Source organism: Ischnura elegans, chromosome 2 (assembly GCF_921293095.1).
Source record: "Ischnura elegans chromosome 2, ioIscEleg1.1, whole genome shotgun sequence".
Classification (NCBI taxonomy): domain Eukaryota; kingdom Metazoa; phylum Arthropoda; class Insecta; order Odonata; family Coenagrionidae; genus Ischnura; species Ischnura elegans.
The window spans coordinates 29,800,164-29,815,752 of record NC_060247.1 but is presented as its reverse complement, the minus strand read 5'-3'; the positions used below and the strand labels follow the sequence as shown (position 1 = coordinate 29,815,752).

Here is a 15,589-nt window from a genome sequence, read left to right as displayed (position 1 = left end):
CTCTTCCCTCCCTCCCTCCTATAGTTAAAGGCCGACACACGCGTTATTGGCGATGCTAAGCGAGAAAATTGTTCCTGGCAGCGGACGTCCGTCGGACCATTTATGGGTAGATGGATTTTTTTGCTCCTGCAGATGTTCGATTAATTTCATGATTGCAGGAAAATAATGGTTTTGACCTCTTCAAAATGCAATGTTCTATTTTTTCTATTTTAAATGGGACAGCTAATTTGAACATAATAATTTTTATCTCATTTAAATTGCTACTATTTTCGTAGCAAATTCGATTTACGCACAATTTGGTCTTCAATATATGTCTGATTTGATGCAACTTCCATGTGTGTTGCATTAAATATAATCATACTATTGAATACAGGGCTTTATATGAAAGAGACTGAGGGTCAATCCGGTTGAAATGTATGTAACTACGGGCCGCTATCATTAAACTCTATCTAAACCATTTTTCTTTTTTTTTGGAAGCGTCCATATTTCGATCGCATGCAAAAAAAATTCTCCGTGCGTAAAACGTCATCAGTATTTTTCTCAACCCCAAATCTATTTTTCTCTGTAATATTTGTTTCTGTTCCTCTGAACGCATTTTTAGTCATTCCTAATCCTTCCTTTATCTCCAGATTGCATTTCTAGTTTCATTTTCACTATATTTTCTGGATGCCTATACGATCCTTCTTATTCCGCTCCTGAATTTTATTTCAATCTTCATGAAAGATTTGTGAAATATGATTTAATGCTTTCCCGGCGAATAATGTGGGTAAACTTTTCTCGGGATTCCCACCGGGTTAATGTTTTTATATCGGCCAAAAAAAACATTAACCCGGTGGGAATCCCGAGAAAAGTTTACCCACTTCATGAAAGATATCGGGACACATAGCTTCGACGATAGCTTGCTCATCTTAATGAGCGTGTGGTTCTGCCTCTAAGCGCCCGTCCATTCCTCAGAGCCCGATCGATATAGGAGGGAGAGGGTTCACGGAGTCGGGTCGAGGAATTACGTCTTGATTCCTCTCCCTCCTTCCTCGGATGCAGCGCCGCGACTCAATTCTGCCGCCCCAATGGCCAAACCTCTCAATTCCACGCGCCAACTCACCCTCCTCCCGAGGCTTCGATGAAGACACTACCCCCTACTCCGCACCAGACCAATTCCGATATCACCCTTCTCATTTGGTCGTGGCTAATTTTCCATGGCCTGGGAGTTATAAACCTATTTTTATTTTCAGCTTCATCATCTTCCTTAAACTAGTGCCTTTGCGTATGTGGAAATGAAAAATTTATGGCAGGATTTTATGCCCCCATAGACGTCTTTTTCCATTGCTTATTTAAGATTTATTTTATTTATTTAGACCTGATAGAGATATTATGGGCTTAGAAATATTATGAGGGCATGTTATAACCCTGTAATGCAATAAAAATGCTTTAGCAATGTTGACTGCTTAGTTGTATCGCTCCGTGTCACTTATTCATTACTTTTCTGACCATGTAATGTTCATTGCCATCAATTATAAGTTATAATGCTCTAATTACATCATAAAATGATTTTGATGCTCTTATCTTAGAATGTAATCAATGAGAAAATTAAATGTTTTTAGTAAAACATTCGGAGTGTGAATTTTTTGCTCTCGAAAAAATATTTAGAACTTCTTGTGTTGAAAAATTTACTTTCTTTAAAATTGAAGTATTATTCCTGCTGGATTGTAATAGTGAGTTATACCATGTGACCTTAATATTACCTTGTCATTTGAATTTTTAGACTGAGTGATTGAGTATGTTCTGCTTTCAAAGGTATTTTTTTACGAAAATATTTTTAGATAGATTTGAAGAGAAACAGCCTTTCCTAAGACAAAGACGACTTACGAAGTTCTGGAGGTTCTATAAGTGTTGTATCGCAAATAAAAGGTTCCGGTATAAGTTCAGTCACAGAAACGGGATGAGGAATAGTAACATTTTGGTTCAGTAAATGGGAAACTTCCCCTTCTTAATGGAAAATTAATATTTCAGCAAGATCAATACCCATTTATAAGTATACGATGGAATAAAACTTGCCAAAGAACAACTTTCTTTTTTTTTTACTCGTACGTAATGAACTTACAAACAAGCTTTGTGGTATGGTTTGATTTATAAAAAAAAACAGGAATATTTAAATCTTGGGTTCGAAATTTTAATAGTTTTAAATAATGGACGTAGTTCTCCCATTTATACGGAACTCGTAGTCACGTTAGCCACTGCCATGACTTATGTCGAATGGAGGCTGGGGCTTAGGCTCAAGTTGCTGACGTTGCGAGCCCATCTGCTCGTCTCTGCATGCACATATATGACTTCTGACTTCCCGGATCCTCGATGACCTCTTCCCTGAGAGTCTTTGCATGTCCCGATCCGTCAGATAACCCCATCATTCCCTTGGCCTCCAGTATGCTCTCGCGTGGAAAGACCGGTCTTGGGTCGTCTGTGTATGTTTGGAGGGACGTGGGTCCTTCCACATTAAAAGCCTCCCGTGTCCCCGTCGACTCGTGGAGATGTTTGGACAGGTTTTCCAACCAGCGACGTGGCGCACAATGAATTTCAAGTTGGACGGTCCGATAATGGAGGCTGGGGATGTAGGCGGAATGAAGTCGGCCCCAATGGCAAGCTTGTGAAGGTAGGCCTTCGGGTGACGATGCCTGCCGGCGCATGAGGAGAGAACGATAAACGTCGAGAAGGGATAGCGATAAACATGAAGACAGAATAGGATTTTGCACATGATATTTCCTGGCTCCGTACAAGGTTTGTCCATTTTGTAGATCCATAAATTCAATTACCGGTCACAGTGTCCCGAACAACGGCCTTTTTTTTAGCGTCAACGGAAATAGCTGCATTGCTCTATTATTTGATGAGACGGCATAGATGAATTTTTTAATACTCGAGGTTGGTTTTAAATCACTGACATTGATATATTTCAGTGAAATGTTGTACCAGTACCACTACCGTAAATGGTGGTGTATAAGTGAAAAAGTATGTGTAAGTGCATAAGTAAAAAGTTATGAAAAGTGACAAAATATACTTGCGGTCGGTTAAAAGCGCAGCTTGCCACCACGAACTTAGTGTATTAAGATAGTTTTCGGGCCGCAAGAGGCCTTACAACTATGAGGAGAGGCTTATATATAAGATCTTTCTGAGTAGGCCTTCTAGTTACTCTGTGTGAGACGGTACAAGAAAGCATACATAACGTATTTTACATTTAACATGACATTAACTTTCACTCACAATCAGTAGGTTTTCGCAGGTTTTTCACGCCCCCCTTCCTGTGTGGACGTTTTCGTGCAGTATGTTTTTTCGCTCTAGGATATTACAACCTTATCCTCATGTATTTTTCCCCACAATTTTTACACAAAATTTTCACACATACTTGTTTTTATTTTTTGACATTTCACTAATAGTGTATAGGTATTGTATATCTTTTGTATTGTAAAGGTTTATATACAATTTTTTAATTTGCATTGACACTATCAAGGGGTTAGGTGGAAGAGGGGACTTCTTAGTCTCAACCTCGCCCGAATATAGACATATTATTATTATAAATTTCTTTATTTTATCGTGCACGAAAATTGCTGCATTGCTCTATTAGTTGATGAGACGGCATAGAGTGTGTTTTCATTGGTAAGATTTGAGGCTAGTCCCTTGTTCATCCACGGAATCTATGGTTCTCATCGGTATATATCCATGGGCATATGTTTGAGTGAAAAAGTTGATAAACTGCGGACATTTGAAGCAGAATATAAAATTTGTACTCTTAAAAGATATGTAGTGGTGTTACTGAGTTGGTAAAATGATTCAAATTCATCACGCTACCGTTCTTCAATTTCTTCACATATCTATGGTTTTAATTGGCTGCAGCACATTTTTTTAGAAATATAAATATCTTCTTCATTCAATAATTATGTGACAGGTACAATATTTAATGCCCTTTTGTTTAGCTCTTCTGATTACACTCTGAGATAAAATTTACCCAGAGTATTACTTAAATGAGAGGCTTACTCTGATGAGAGGATACTCAGATGTGAGGTTTGCCACTTCTTCCGACACGGGTTCTTTTATTCTCATCCATGTCTTTCTCTGGCTAAAGATAGTAATTGGAGTGGAAAAGTAGATTAGCAGGAGAAATTTGAGGTGGGAACTTATTTGTGCCATGTAGTGGTTATACTTAGTTGGTTGATTATTTTCAATTCATCGCGTTACTGTGCTTTCCCTTCTTTTTATTACACAACTCTGGCAAAATTTATTGTTTTAGGAGTTAAACTCTCAACTTCTTCGTTCAATTATTAATCGAAACAACCAGCATTGTATCGCCCTAATGATTGCTCTCAGTTGTCATAGTTTAATGAGAATCTCAAGTGAGACCTGTTTTTGGCTCCATTTTTTTCGCAAAGCGGTAAATCTCTCTCAGAATATGACACCATAATATCAATTAAAATTGTGTGGCCTAATTAACAAAACCTCCTGCTGTCTATTGGTGGAGTATTCCGACGTTCATTGAGCCTGTTTCTTTTGTTATGTATTATTTGAATTTCAAAATTCGCACACTAATACAATCAAGCCTCTTTTTGTAAAATAATCTGGTGGATTTAGGATTTGAACGAAATTCACGCAGAATTTTCATAGAGTCTGTTATTGGAATTATAATTAGGTTACCTCTTTTGTTTGTCTTAACTGCTGTAATTTCAAAAACTCACTTCAGTTCCGTCTAACGCAAATCATGGCAAAGAGCCGTGGCTAATTACATTTCATGTCATCTCTTCAACACCTCTAATTTATGCTAAAATTAAAGATTCAGTGCCAATTTTCCAGGATAGCTTTATTTAAAGGGGTGTTTTCTCTTTTAATATTAATAAATAAAAGTATTCGTTTTCCCTATCCTTTTTTTAGGTGGCTCTGGAGTGGTAATTATAAAATTTCCATGCTCATTCCATAAGGTAATATATTTACCGGGAAGATGTGCTAAAAAGACATTGAGCTATAATCCGATTAAAAGTAATTATGTATGAGCATTTGAATAATTTTGAAATGGCAATTTAATCTGTCTACTTGTTTTATGATATTGATGTTAGTGGTAACTTATCCCACGATACATTTATAATTCTGCAAACGGGAAGCTTTTTGTCTTTTCACAGTGCCCATTGTGTTTTCAGAAGAAGATCTCGTATGATTTTCAAATGCTTTTGTGTAGAGATGTTGGATGAAAAATGGTTCTGATTAGGCTTAAAGTGTGCATGAAGGATTGCTGACAGGAAGCTTTGATCTACCAATATGTTCGAGTATTCATTCGAGCTCAACCTGGTGAACTTTTATTATTAAGGAAATTAATAAATTTTTCACAAAATTGTTGAAATGTATTTGTAATCATAATTGGTTTCGTAGAATTGCGAGCATCTTCAATCTTTCTATTCATGAAGTCCTCCTACGAAGGTAAATTACTGACATTTATATATATTTCAGTGAAATGTTGTACCAGTACCACTACCTTAAACATTGGTGCATAAGTAAAAAGCATGCCGTTATGAAACGTTACAAAATATACTTGAGGCCGATTTTAAGCGCCACTTGTCAACACGAAATTAGTGTATTAAGGTAGTTTTCGGGCCACGAGATCCCTTATAACTTTGAGGAGTGGCTTATACGTAAGACTTTGCTGAGTGAGCCTTATAGTTACACTTGGGGGACGGTGCACTAATGCAAACATGAGTAATTTTCGTGTGGCACTGCCAAGATATTCGGTGTGTTTCTCCTCCTAACACTAGCAAATATCCAAGAATGGAGTATATTTGAGCTAGAATATCCCGGACGTTGCCACTTATCTCAGCTACTTCCATCAGAGTTGTGTTTGGAAAGTCAATTTTAGCGTACTCAGGGATGGGAAATGATTATCCGCACCTCTGCCAGCGTCTTTGGAAAAATATGATTTTGGAAATTCTAGGTAGCTTATATTCTTCATAAACGTCTCAATTATTTTTACAACTACATGTAGCAAGTAGCATTTAACGCTAGTACATACAAGTCGAACAACTGTTAAGACTTATGAATCCATCGAGACAATTGAAGCCAAACTTTAACGACGGCCATTCATTTTAATACGTTTACAAGATGTTATTGATAATTTTTTTCGCAAGACTCCATACAAACCGAACCAGTAATTGAGTGATGATATTTATGCACCTATTAAAATGTTTCAATGAAATGTATCCTCTGAAGAACATCGGAAGAAGTTTGATTAGTTAACGTTGTCAGGTATTTGAGAGTTAATTGTGAAGAGAATTTTCAGACCGAGATTTTCATTTGATTAGCGATCATATATATTCTAGATATCATGTTTATTTTAAAATTTTACTCTTTTTTATTTTTTAATTAGATGAGTAACTCCTTATAGTATATGTCTGCTTCCCTGGAGACATCTTTTTATTTACAAGGTTTTACGTCGTTTTTTCATGAGAAGTGGAATAACGGGGTTATTATTATACAACCGTCCTTCCTTCACTCTACCTAGATCACGTATTACTTTACCAAGACATAACCTTACGCTACATAAACGTTGTTTCTTGTTTATAGGCCCAAAATTGTATAACTTATTACATGATTCATGTCTGAAATAAAAAAATAATAACGCAATTATGAAAATATACAGTCCTGGTTGTTTAGAATGCAAAGTACGGAGGATATTTTTCTTTGATATAATACCATGTAATACATGTACGTTCTTACTTCCATTCAAATGCTGTGCCTAAAATGTTTTTATGTCAGCATGACCCCTTGTAAATGATGGTAGCCATAAAACAGGTTGTCCTTAATGGCTACCTAAAGTTACTCCTTTTTATGTACTTAATTCTATTCTGTACTTTTCATTTTTTTTGGAGTCATAAACAAAAAAACTTATATTTGAAAATTCAATTAGTTGCTATTTTCAGCTGAAGGATATATTTTTTCTTTCTTTTATCTAATTTCAATCTTGTTACGTGATCACCACCAATATATTTTTGCTCCTTTATTTCAGCGTTTCAGAGAGTATAGATCTTCAATTAAAACTGAACCGCAGTGAATATCAAATAGATATTATGATTTTCTCGTGGGAAATCCGTCGTGCTCTCACACTAATGAAATTAGAACTTTTGCAGTAATATCCGTAGCAAATATGCTGAATACCTCGGACAAGAACAGCAAATAGCTCGTAGATTCATTTAGTTACTCGCCATGGTACCGCCCGCTCCTGTTTTCTAGCTAGTCTAATTGACTATCAAGTACCCAGTGTAGCGCGGTAGTCGAATAATTGGATTAACTAGCAAATGGGCAATTCGAGTCGCCTCTCGTTCTCTGTGAAGTGGTACTCTTCCCGTTAAACATTCGCTCTTGCTTCCTATGTTCATTTTCAATGTTCTCATGCTCTTTCACACACTAATTGATCTCCGAAAATTAATTTACCAAATATCCATTAAAATCTGTATCCTCTACTCTTACGCATGCTCTTTATCAGGGCTATCGATAAATTCAAATAGCATCCATGTATCGTTTGAATATTGCTTCAGTTCACAGGATAAAAATTAGGAAAAGAGTTTTACCTTTTACTATGTTTGTTTGTAGTTCCCACCTCATTTTTTATGAATTTTCCCACTTTAAATTATTCCCCTTGATTTTTAAATCTCTCTTTTTATCCAGAATGCAGCTAATTATCTTCGGTGTTCTCAAATCTAACTTATCCTGCCGGGGTACCAATGTATATTTAACTTATTATATCACTTGACTATATTAATTTATTTCTAGTTTACTTCACTTCATCAAGATATAGCTCCTATGATATTTTATTTGTATCAGTGATTTTTCCGGTACTATATTTTTCTGGGTCGCGTGAGTTTCTACTTTAGAATTTCAAGCTATATTATTAATAGATCATATGAAAAAAGCATTCTCATAAATTTGATTTCGCAAAGGATAATTGAAGTAAGTTATTGCTTCTAAGTTAAGCTATTGACTAAGCTGAAGTAATCGGTCTAACATTCTCAGAATAGGTTATGTAATCAGTGGAACTAATACTACCAACGCATTATATATAAGTAAATGCATCCACAACTAAGCTTATATTTATGATACGGATATAATCAAAGTTAGGAAATAGCTAATAAATCAAATGATCAAAACTTTATCATAAAAATGTTGATGGATGAAAATCTCCACTCATTCACTGAGTGATTTCACCCGAATGTTGGTTTGATTAGGTGAGGATATATATTTGATTTAAAGTTCAATGTGGTGGCGTTTTCTGTCTTGCTCGCCTTCTCTCACTTATTATCGGAGTCTTTCTTCGGACAAGGGCTTAGTGACACTGACGCTGTGGTACTTAGAAGATCACTGAAGTTAAGCAAGGTTGCGATAGTTGAGTGACCATTCACACCTTAACCGTGGTGCTCTGGTCTGCTGCTTATATGTGACCGATGGGGCAGATTTAGGATGTACAGGTTTAGGCGGGCGTTGGCACAGTGAGCCAAGAATAATTTCCAAGTGCCACCGCACTTGTGGAGAGGGGAACCGGGTTGGTATGGTAGCTAGAGTGTTGCCTTCACCCCTGGTGGGCCCGAGTTTAAATCCCTGCCAATAGTATCAGAGATTATAACAGGCTGCCCGTTCGCTGAGGGAGAGTTGTGTGGAGGGGACATTTCGATTGTAGCTCTTCGCCCGTCGGTTAGGACCATGTTGAGCCATGGTCCCTTTAGCACCTTTCGTTTGGAGCAGACTAATGTCAATGGTGGGTTTCTCTCTTACTTTCTTTCTCTACCCATCCCCTAATGACACAAATAACCTGAGCTGTCTCTCACCTCCTCGAAATACCATACCATATTGTTGATATCCAACGATTTTTTCGATCGGTTTTTCTCTTTCATAGGAAAACCCTCCCAAATCGTCGTCACATTAATGGCTGGTCCAGGTTTCACTAGAATCCCGCGCCCTCCTTGGTTTCATTTTTGCCCTTGGGGTAAGCGTGTACCTATCTTCCCGCTCCCATCCCTTTCCTCCCCCCTTGAGAGTTCGATGGATTGAGCCCACGATGCTAGGTGTCATCGCTCAAGTTTCCAGCAAAGGCATTTTCTCACCATATCGTTTGTAGACCCCATAATACATTCTTGGTATCAAATGTCTTTCTTTCGTGAATCATTATTCTATTATTATATTCGTGAAGCTGTTGATAATGTTTTGAGTTATACCCTTGATTTTTATATTCATTTCCGAGGGGAATTTCCCTGTGAAAACAGAGGTCAGCAACGGCCACGAAACTTTTGGCTACAAACCCATTTAGTAAGTGGGGCACACCCAAAAAACATGGCCAATATCAGGTGTATTTCTATATCGACTTGAGATTTAATTGCTCTCGTTGTGTTTTCTCTTGGCAGTGGTGTCCAAGAGGTGGGTGAGCGGCCATTGCGTGCGCCTCAAGGTGATCGTCAAGTCTGACAACTGCGGTGGCGGCGGGGGCGGAGGAGACGGCGACCCGGACGACCCCACCGAGAGCAGCAGCAACAACAAGGGCGAGTGCTCCGGCAAGGGGATCTGCTTCTCCAACGCATCCATGGTGAGCCAACACCTCTCTATAATCTCTAACCGCGGGGTGACCACGTCCGTTCCGTCTGCTCCCGGATCTGTTCAATGGATGATGGACCAAGATGCTCTTTACATTTATTACCGTAGGAAAAAATTTCCCTGGATTCGAACTGCGTGCCTTTCGCTTTCCAAGCAACCAATTAACTTTTTAGCGTGTGTTTGAAATGTAGCTTAGTGGCGATATTTAGTTGCATTTTATTCCTAGCTACTGTCAGTATATTCCACTATAATGGTGGGAGAGTAGTTGAATTAGGACTAGGATTGTTTTAAAAAAACTTTTGAATCGTCACAACGTTTTTTGTTTTCATTTTGTATAACCTGTATATACATTTGCACATGCAAAATTTAATAATAATACTGCAGGCCAATAACTCCCGGTGAGGGGCAATGGATTCGAAACCACAGGGCGGGCTCGCGGGGTTACTCTTCTGGGCCGAAGTCTGAAGCTATAAGCTTATCACCTCTGCACCTACAAAATCATGATCTGAAGTTTGTAGAGTTTTCGTCAGTTTCATTTTCTATCAGGCCTTTGTTCGAGTGATTAAAGGTCTCAAGCTTCTTTTGGAGTAACATTATTAATACAGTTAAAGCATGCGAAAAATCCACAGGGAAAAAATCATCCGCCTTGACCGATTTCGAATCCCGGTCAAGGCGGATGATTTTTTCCCTGTGAACTTTTCGCACGATTGTGCTATGTGCGTTTCGGGTGACTCCCGTAAAAAGTCATCACCGTGGCTAGTCCCAGTATACTTTAAAAACAGTTACAGCAGTTTATCTCTTGTAGCTCAAAATCGATGGCAATATGGTCCTAAAGCTAAATTACCGATACATTATTTTTTGGAGTCAAACTTCACATTGAACTTTCTGTAATAATTATGGGATGTGCATAAAAAAAGATAAACTGTCTTTGACCGCGATGCTTTACCAAATCGTGAATTTGGAACTATGCAATTACAAGTAAAATTTAAAAAAATGTACTCACATCAGCTCGTGAATTTATCCTAAAAAATTCCAGTCCAATTATATACTTGGAAGTAACTTTAGAAGTATGTTTGCAAAAATACAGGTTGTCGTCGTATGCGTTCTTGCAAAGAAAATAAAATGTACACCCATTTTCAGTGAAAATCTTTAGGAAGTCGTTCCATTATAAATCCTACCTTGGGGGAACGGGACCTCGTGTTTTCAAGAGGTCGGTAAAACCGCACATTTTTTCGGCTTCCATCTTAAAATCGCGCGGGGAAAATATGCGCGCCCTAGATTCCAGGCCACGGGTCGCCCCATGCATGATCTCGGCCTCCCCTTTGCAGTTCCGAGGTGCAAAAGCCTTTTGATCCGCGCCGCCGCCGCCGACGCCAGTCTCAAAGTTGTTCCCGGGACTCGCGCGTTTCGCTCCCGGGCGTCGCAGCACCGCAATCCGGCACCACCTGCACGGAAGCTGTGATGCTTAAAGCGGTATGGCTTTTGAATGGAAAATCTCTTAGATATCACAGTCTTCAAACTTTTGCTCCACCTCACTCAAAATTTCGGATTTTATCAATAAATTTTGTTTTTTAGATTTGCTGTCTGACCGTGCACGTATAAGATATGATTTTCTCAGAGTATCCAGTTTTTTTTTCAGTTTCAGTTTTTCCAGTTTTATTTTCCAATGCATTTGGTTCGCATATTTTAATGAACCCACCATCCCTATCACTTAGCTCACCCATTACCCAGGTACCCAATTGAGAGACTTCGACCTCGCGTGTTCATCCTTTCAGAAGCCGAGTGTAACCGCTTTCAGGTTTCCTAACCCTGCACCCTTCACTGAACGAGCCAGATATTCGGGAGGATATTAGGAATGGGGTCTTGAGGTGATGAGCACGGCGGATAACCATTGGTCTGTATATGTTCGGATGGCTCGGAAATAGAGAATATCACGCCGTCTGCGGGGCGGCACGTACTACCTCAAGCGATACTATTGTTAATAGCTGTGTAGATAGCCCTTGCGTCGGAAAAAAACGGGATACACGCAGAGGATTTGAATGTTTTTAGAGAAACGAAGAACTCTAGTGCCAATGCAGATGGTTTTTAATGAGAGGTGATTTAGGAGATTCAATAGGAGATTTTTTTCTTTAGATACACCCACCCAAAGTACGGCCTGAATATATCCGCCCGCGGCCCTCCAGCCTCTAACCTATAAGAGTCAATGTGATTGTAGCAGGAAGTAGGAAGCAACTTTTTGAAGTTGATAGTGGATGAATTTGCTTTGTGGAAGTTATGCATAGTAATAAGATAAGGCACTTTGTACTCCACTCTGATTTAATATTCACCCCGGTTCACACTTGTTCACCGATTCACACCGGTTGCAGAGTATTAAATCTATGTAGAAAGTATATAGTTCCTTTAATTATTACTGAACAACTTTTGGCAAAATATAACTGATAACTTCAGGATTGACTATGTGAAACCTCTCCATGTTGGAAATAAAGGAATAAACCTTGTGAGGTTCAATTGTTCAGTCACCTGAAGATGTAATTACGTTACGAAACCCGGGTCGTTTCTATTGAAATACACAAATGAACCTTAAAAAATTTAATCATTTCATTTCCAACTTTTTGCAAGTTTGTGCGTAAACAGTTTGTACGGTAGGTGATAAATCCAGTGCGAGGTATAGAACTAATGACTTCAAAAACTCTCCCTGCTATTCAGTCCAGCAGGACCAAGGGAAAGCTCTCAAAGCACAGTGAGAGAGCGAATGTTAGCAGTGATTAAGGGTATGTGCGCTGCACCTTGCAACCTATGCAGTGGCTAATGACGCACATCTGTATAAGTCCACCATTTTGGTTCCTGCACGGAACATTAAGTGGCTCCCTACCTGAAATGTTATTTTTCTATAAAATATGACCAAAAGAAGGGACATAATCCAATCAAATATTGCAGATTTTTTCGTGTACAAACGGCACCTCCTATCCGCTCCCCATCTGCAGTGGGGTAACGGATTAAATAACCTCCCTTCCATTTCTCTAGGGCTCGCATAATCCGTAAACCCACGCCCAAGATCATGCGCGAAAAACTTTCCGGGCTCCTGCCTTTCTCCTCAGCCCTGACCGTGCCTCGGGGAAACTATTGCGAGGACGTGCCCGGCCTCCGGCGATGACCTAAATTCTTTGAGTAAACGGACCCCCTCCCCTCCCGTGCACATACCCTGAATTACTACTACAACTCGCTCCTTCTATCGCCCTTCTCTGAGGACTTGCCCTTGGCCCTACTGGACTGCAGAGCAGGGGGAGTCTCGCAAGGCATTAATTCTACGCCACGCACTGGATTCATTACCTACCATACAAAATGTTTACGCACGAATTTGCGAAAAGTTGCTTGCTTCCCTCTAAAGCAATCACATCCAACCACATATTTGGTGTCCAAAATTATTGTGAGGAGGGAAAAATAGTTCGAAGTTTGAAGTAAATCCTAAAGAAAACTAAATATTGGTTTCAAATTTAGAACTTTATGATGCTTTTTTATAGTTATTTTTTATCTATAAGCCTTAAATATTGCTTTAAATTCGAAGAATATCCCCGATTTTATTTGCGTTCCTTGCATTAAACCTTATTTGAAATGTGAAAAGCAATGACATATACCTAACTAGTGCTCCATCAACGTTGGCCATGGCATGTTCTTTATTTATGAATCCATAATGGGTCTGACATGCGTATGTTAAATTTAAATGGAGTCTCAGAAACAGCTATATTATTAAAGATCGGCACGATTAAAATCACGCACAACCTCTCGTTATCCTTCAACCGCCAAATTGTAGTATCAGTTATGTCTTTGAAGCATTTTGAGAAGGTATGCTTACGGGAATATGAACAGTTTTTTCTCAGGGATATTAGGCCAATAGGAATTTATTGTTTCTGGTGTTTCTATCCTTTTTGCGCCTTAAATGAGTTTTCTCATAAGATAATTACTAAAAAAATGGGCCGAGTAGTAATCTTGTACCACTTATATTTATTTATTTAGTCCAAAAACAGCACGAGGCCAATTACAGAGGACTAAAATAACAGGAGAAATAATTTCATAACATTAAGCAACGTAACCAACAAAAACAAAAAATATTCAACAGTATTTACAAGTAAATACCAAAGAATGGTCATCGGGTGGTGCGAGGAATAGGGGGAAAATTAAATGTATGAAAATTGTATGAAAATATGCTGGATTGGAATCCGCAATCATTTCATTGGAATAACAATCATTTCACCTTTCATGGAAATGATCGTTACCAGATTCTGTAATCTTAAAAGGTCCTCATAGTAATTATTGTTATAAATGTCTATCCGAACGATTTGTATGGCTAATAGATTCTACAGTTTAAGAAAAGGCAACTCAGATAAACCATAAGCTCACTATGCTGAGAGCACTGAAGTTACCCCTCAAAATTGATAATCAATCTCTGCTCTTGCCACATACTGCTCTGTAAAACTAATAATATCCCGCAAAATGATCATATATGATGTTTTATTTGTGTTAATAATGTTTATTTTGCGAATAAAATTCGTATGTTTCATTTTTTATTACTTTCCATGGATTTTCATTTACTTTCATCAGTGTTTAAACAAGAAACATTAATGAAGGTAAATGGAATCGCAAGATGGAGGTATCAATCCAAATTACTATTTATTTGGTATCTGATTCACGAGTGCCTTCTTAATGCCCTGGGTATTCATTGAAACTGTATGCCTCGACAATGTTGAAGATTCGGAACGCTATTTGGACGTGAATTGTTTGCAACTTAGATCCATCTAAGTAATCTCCTTCTGCTCCACGCTATCTTTAGTGTTTCGATCTAAAGGACTACGCTGCTTTTGTCTTGCTTTAAATCTATCAAATAGTACCTTTAGGTGATAAAGGAATCCAAAGTTTATATCAAGGGATTCAAAAAGAAGAAGTTTAAAACACTGCGCACAAATTTTTTTCCCATTATTAGAATCGCTACACTTCCGAGGAAGCTCTTTATTTTGCAGACGTGCGACGCAGTTTCTCAGCGAATCAGATTACCTTCACTCGAATACCCTCCGTTATTCCATCAAGGACCGCGTATTGGAAAATATATTGCTTTTCAGATGTATGTGCTTTTGCGAGCGCATGCATTTGAAAGTATCTCATGATGAATAGTGGTATGTTACCATATTCGCATCTCTTAACCCAGGAGAGGGCGCGCGGTAATATGTAACACTAGAAAGCGCGGGGGGTGTCATCGACACCCAAAAGAAATTTTTTCTCTTTCTTTGGAATGACATAGTTATGCTGTGTTATTTTTAAATAGGTCCTCTGAATTAAATTGATACTAATAATTATTCTTATTTAATGAAGAAGAACCATGGGGTGATATACACCCCGCGGGTCCATTTTTGGGTTAAGTGGAGGGTTTTTACATTTTCCCCATTAGGCATGCAAAGAGCTTGAAAGTGCAGATTTTTTTAGTTTATCGACCAAGCTGATACTTCGTATTTTATCTTCTTCTCTTCATAGATTTTCTGATTTTATGTTACCACCCGACTTTATGGTCGACTTGTAACAATTTTCTCTGTAATACTAATTTATTCAATAATAGAACATTTCGCATGCGATAAGCCATAATTTCAGTTGAAGGATGAAATCCAGCTTTTATTTGGCAAGCTAGTTTTCAGTGAAGATATTTATTTCATGTAAAAGGTTTTTCTTCAAAATTTCCTACTGTATTTTGATAGTCGATGTGTGAGATATTGATAACGTCATTCAACTTCTCGCGACGCCTTAATGGTTGAGGTTTTTTTTTCAAAGAGCTGTTTTCATTCCATAAAGCCGCAGCTAAAAAAGACGCAGCGGAATAGAGTAAGGATAAAAGGATAAGAAAGGATATTTTGGCGTTAAAATTCATGCTAGAGACCGTAATTCACTGCTTCGGTGGCGTCATGAAATTGCACATAAAGACGTCGGCGAGTGGAATATTTGG

General features: G+C 38.3%; 1 protein-coding gene across 5 annotated transcripts in view; it reads left to right on the top strand.

The window, feature by feature from the left end:
* Window positions 1-15,589, top strand: part of LOC124153507 — an 881,184-nt gene that overhangs the window by 534,957 nt on the left and 330,638 nt on the right. For all 5 annotated transcript variants that reach the window (XM_046526713.1, XM_046526712.1, XM_046526711.1 and 2 more), the window contains exon 4: window positions 9,417-9,595. In XM_046526713.1, coding sequence (XP_046382669.1) covers window positions 9,417-9,595 — 179 coding nt within the window. The remainder of the gene's footprint in view (window positions 1-9,416; window positions 9,596-15,589) is intronic.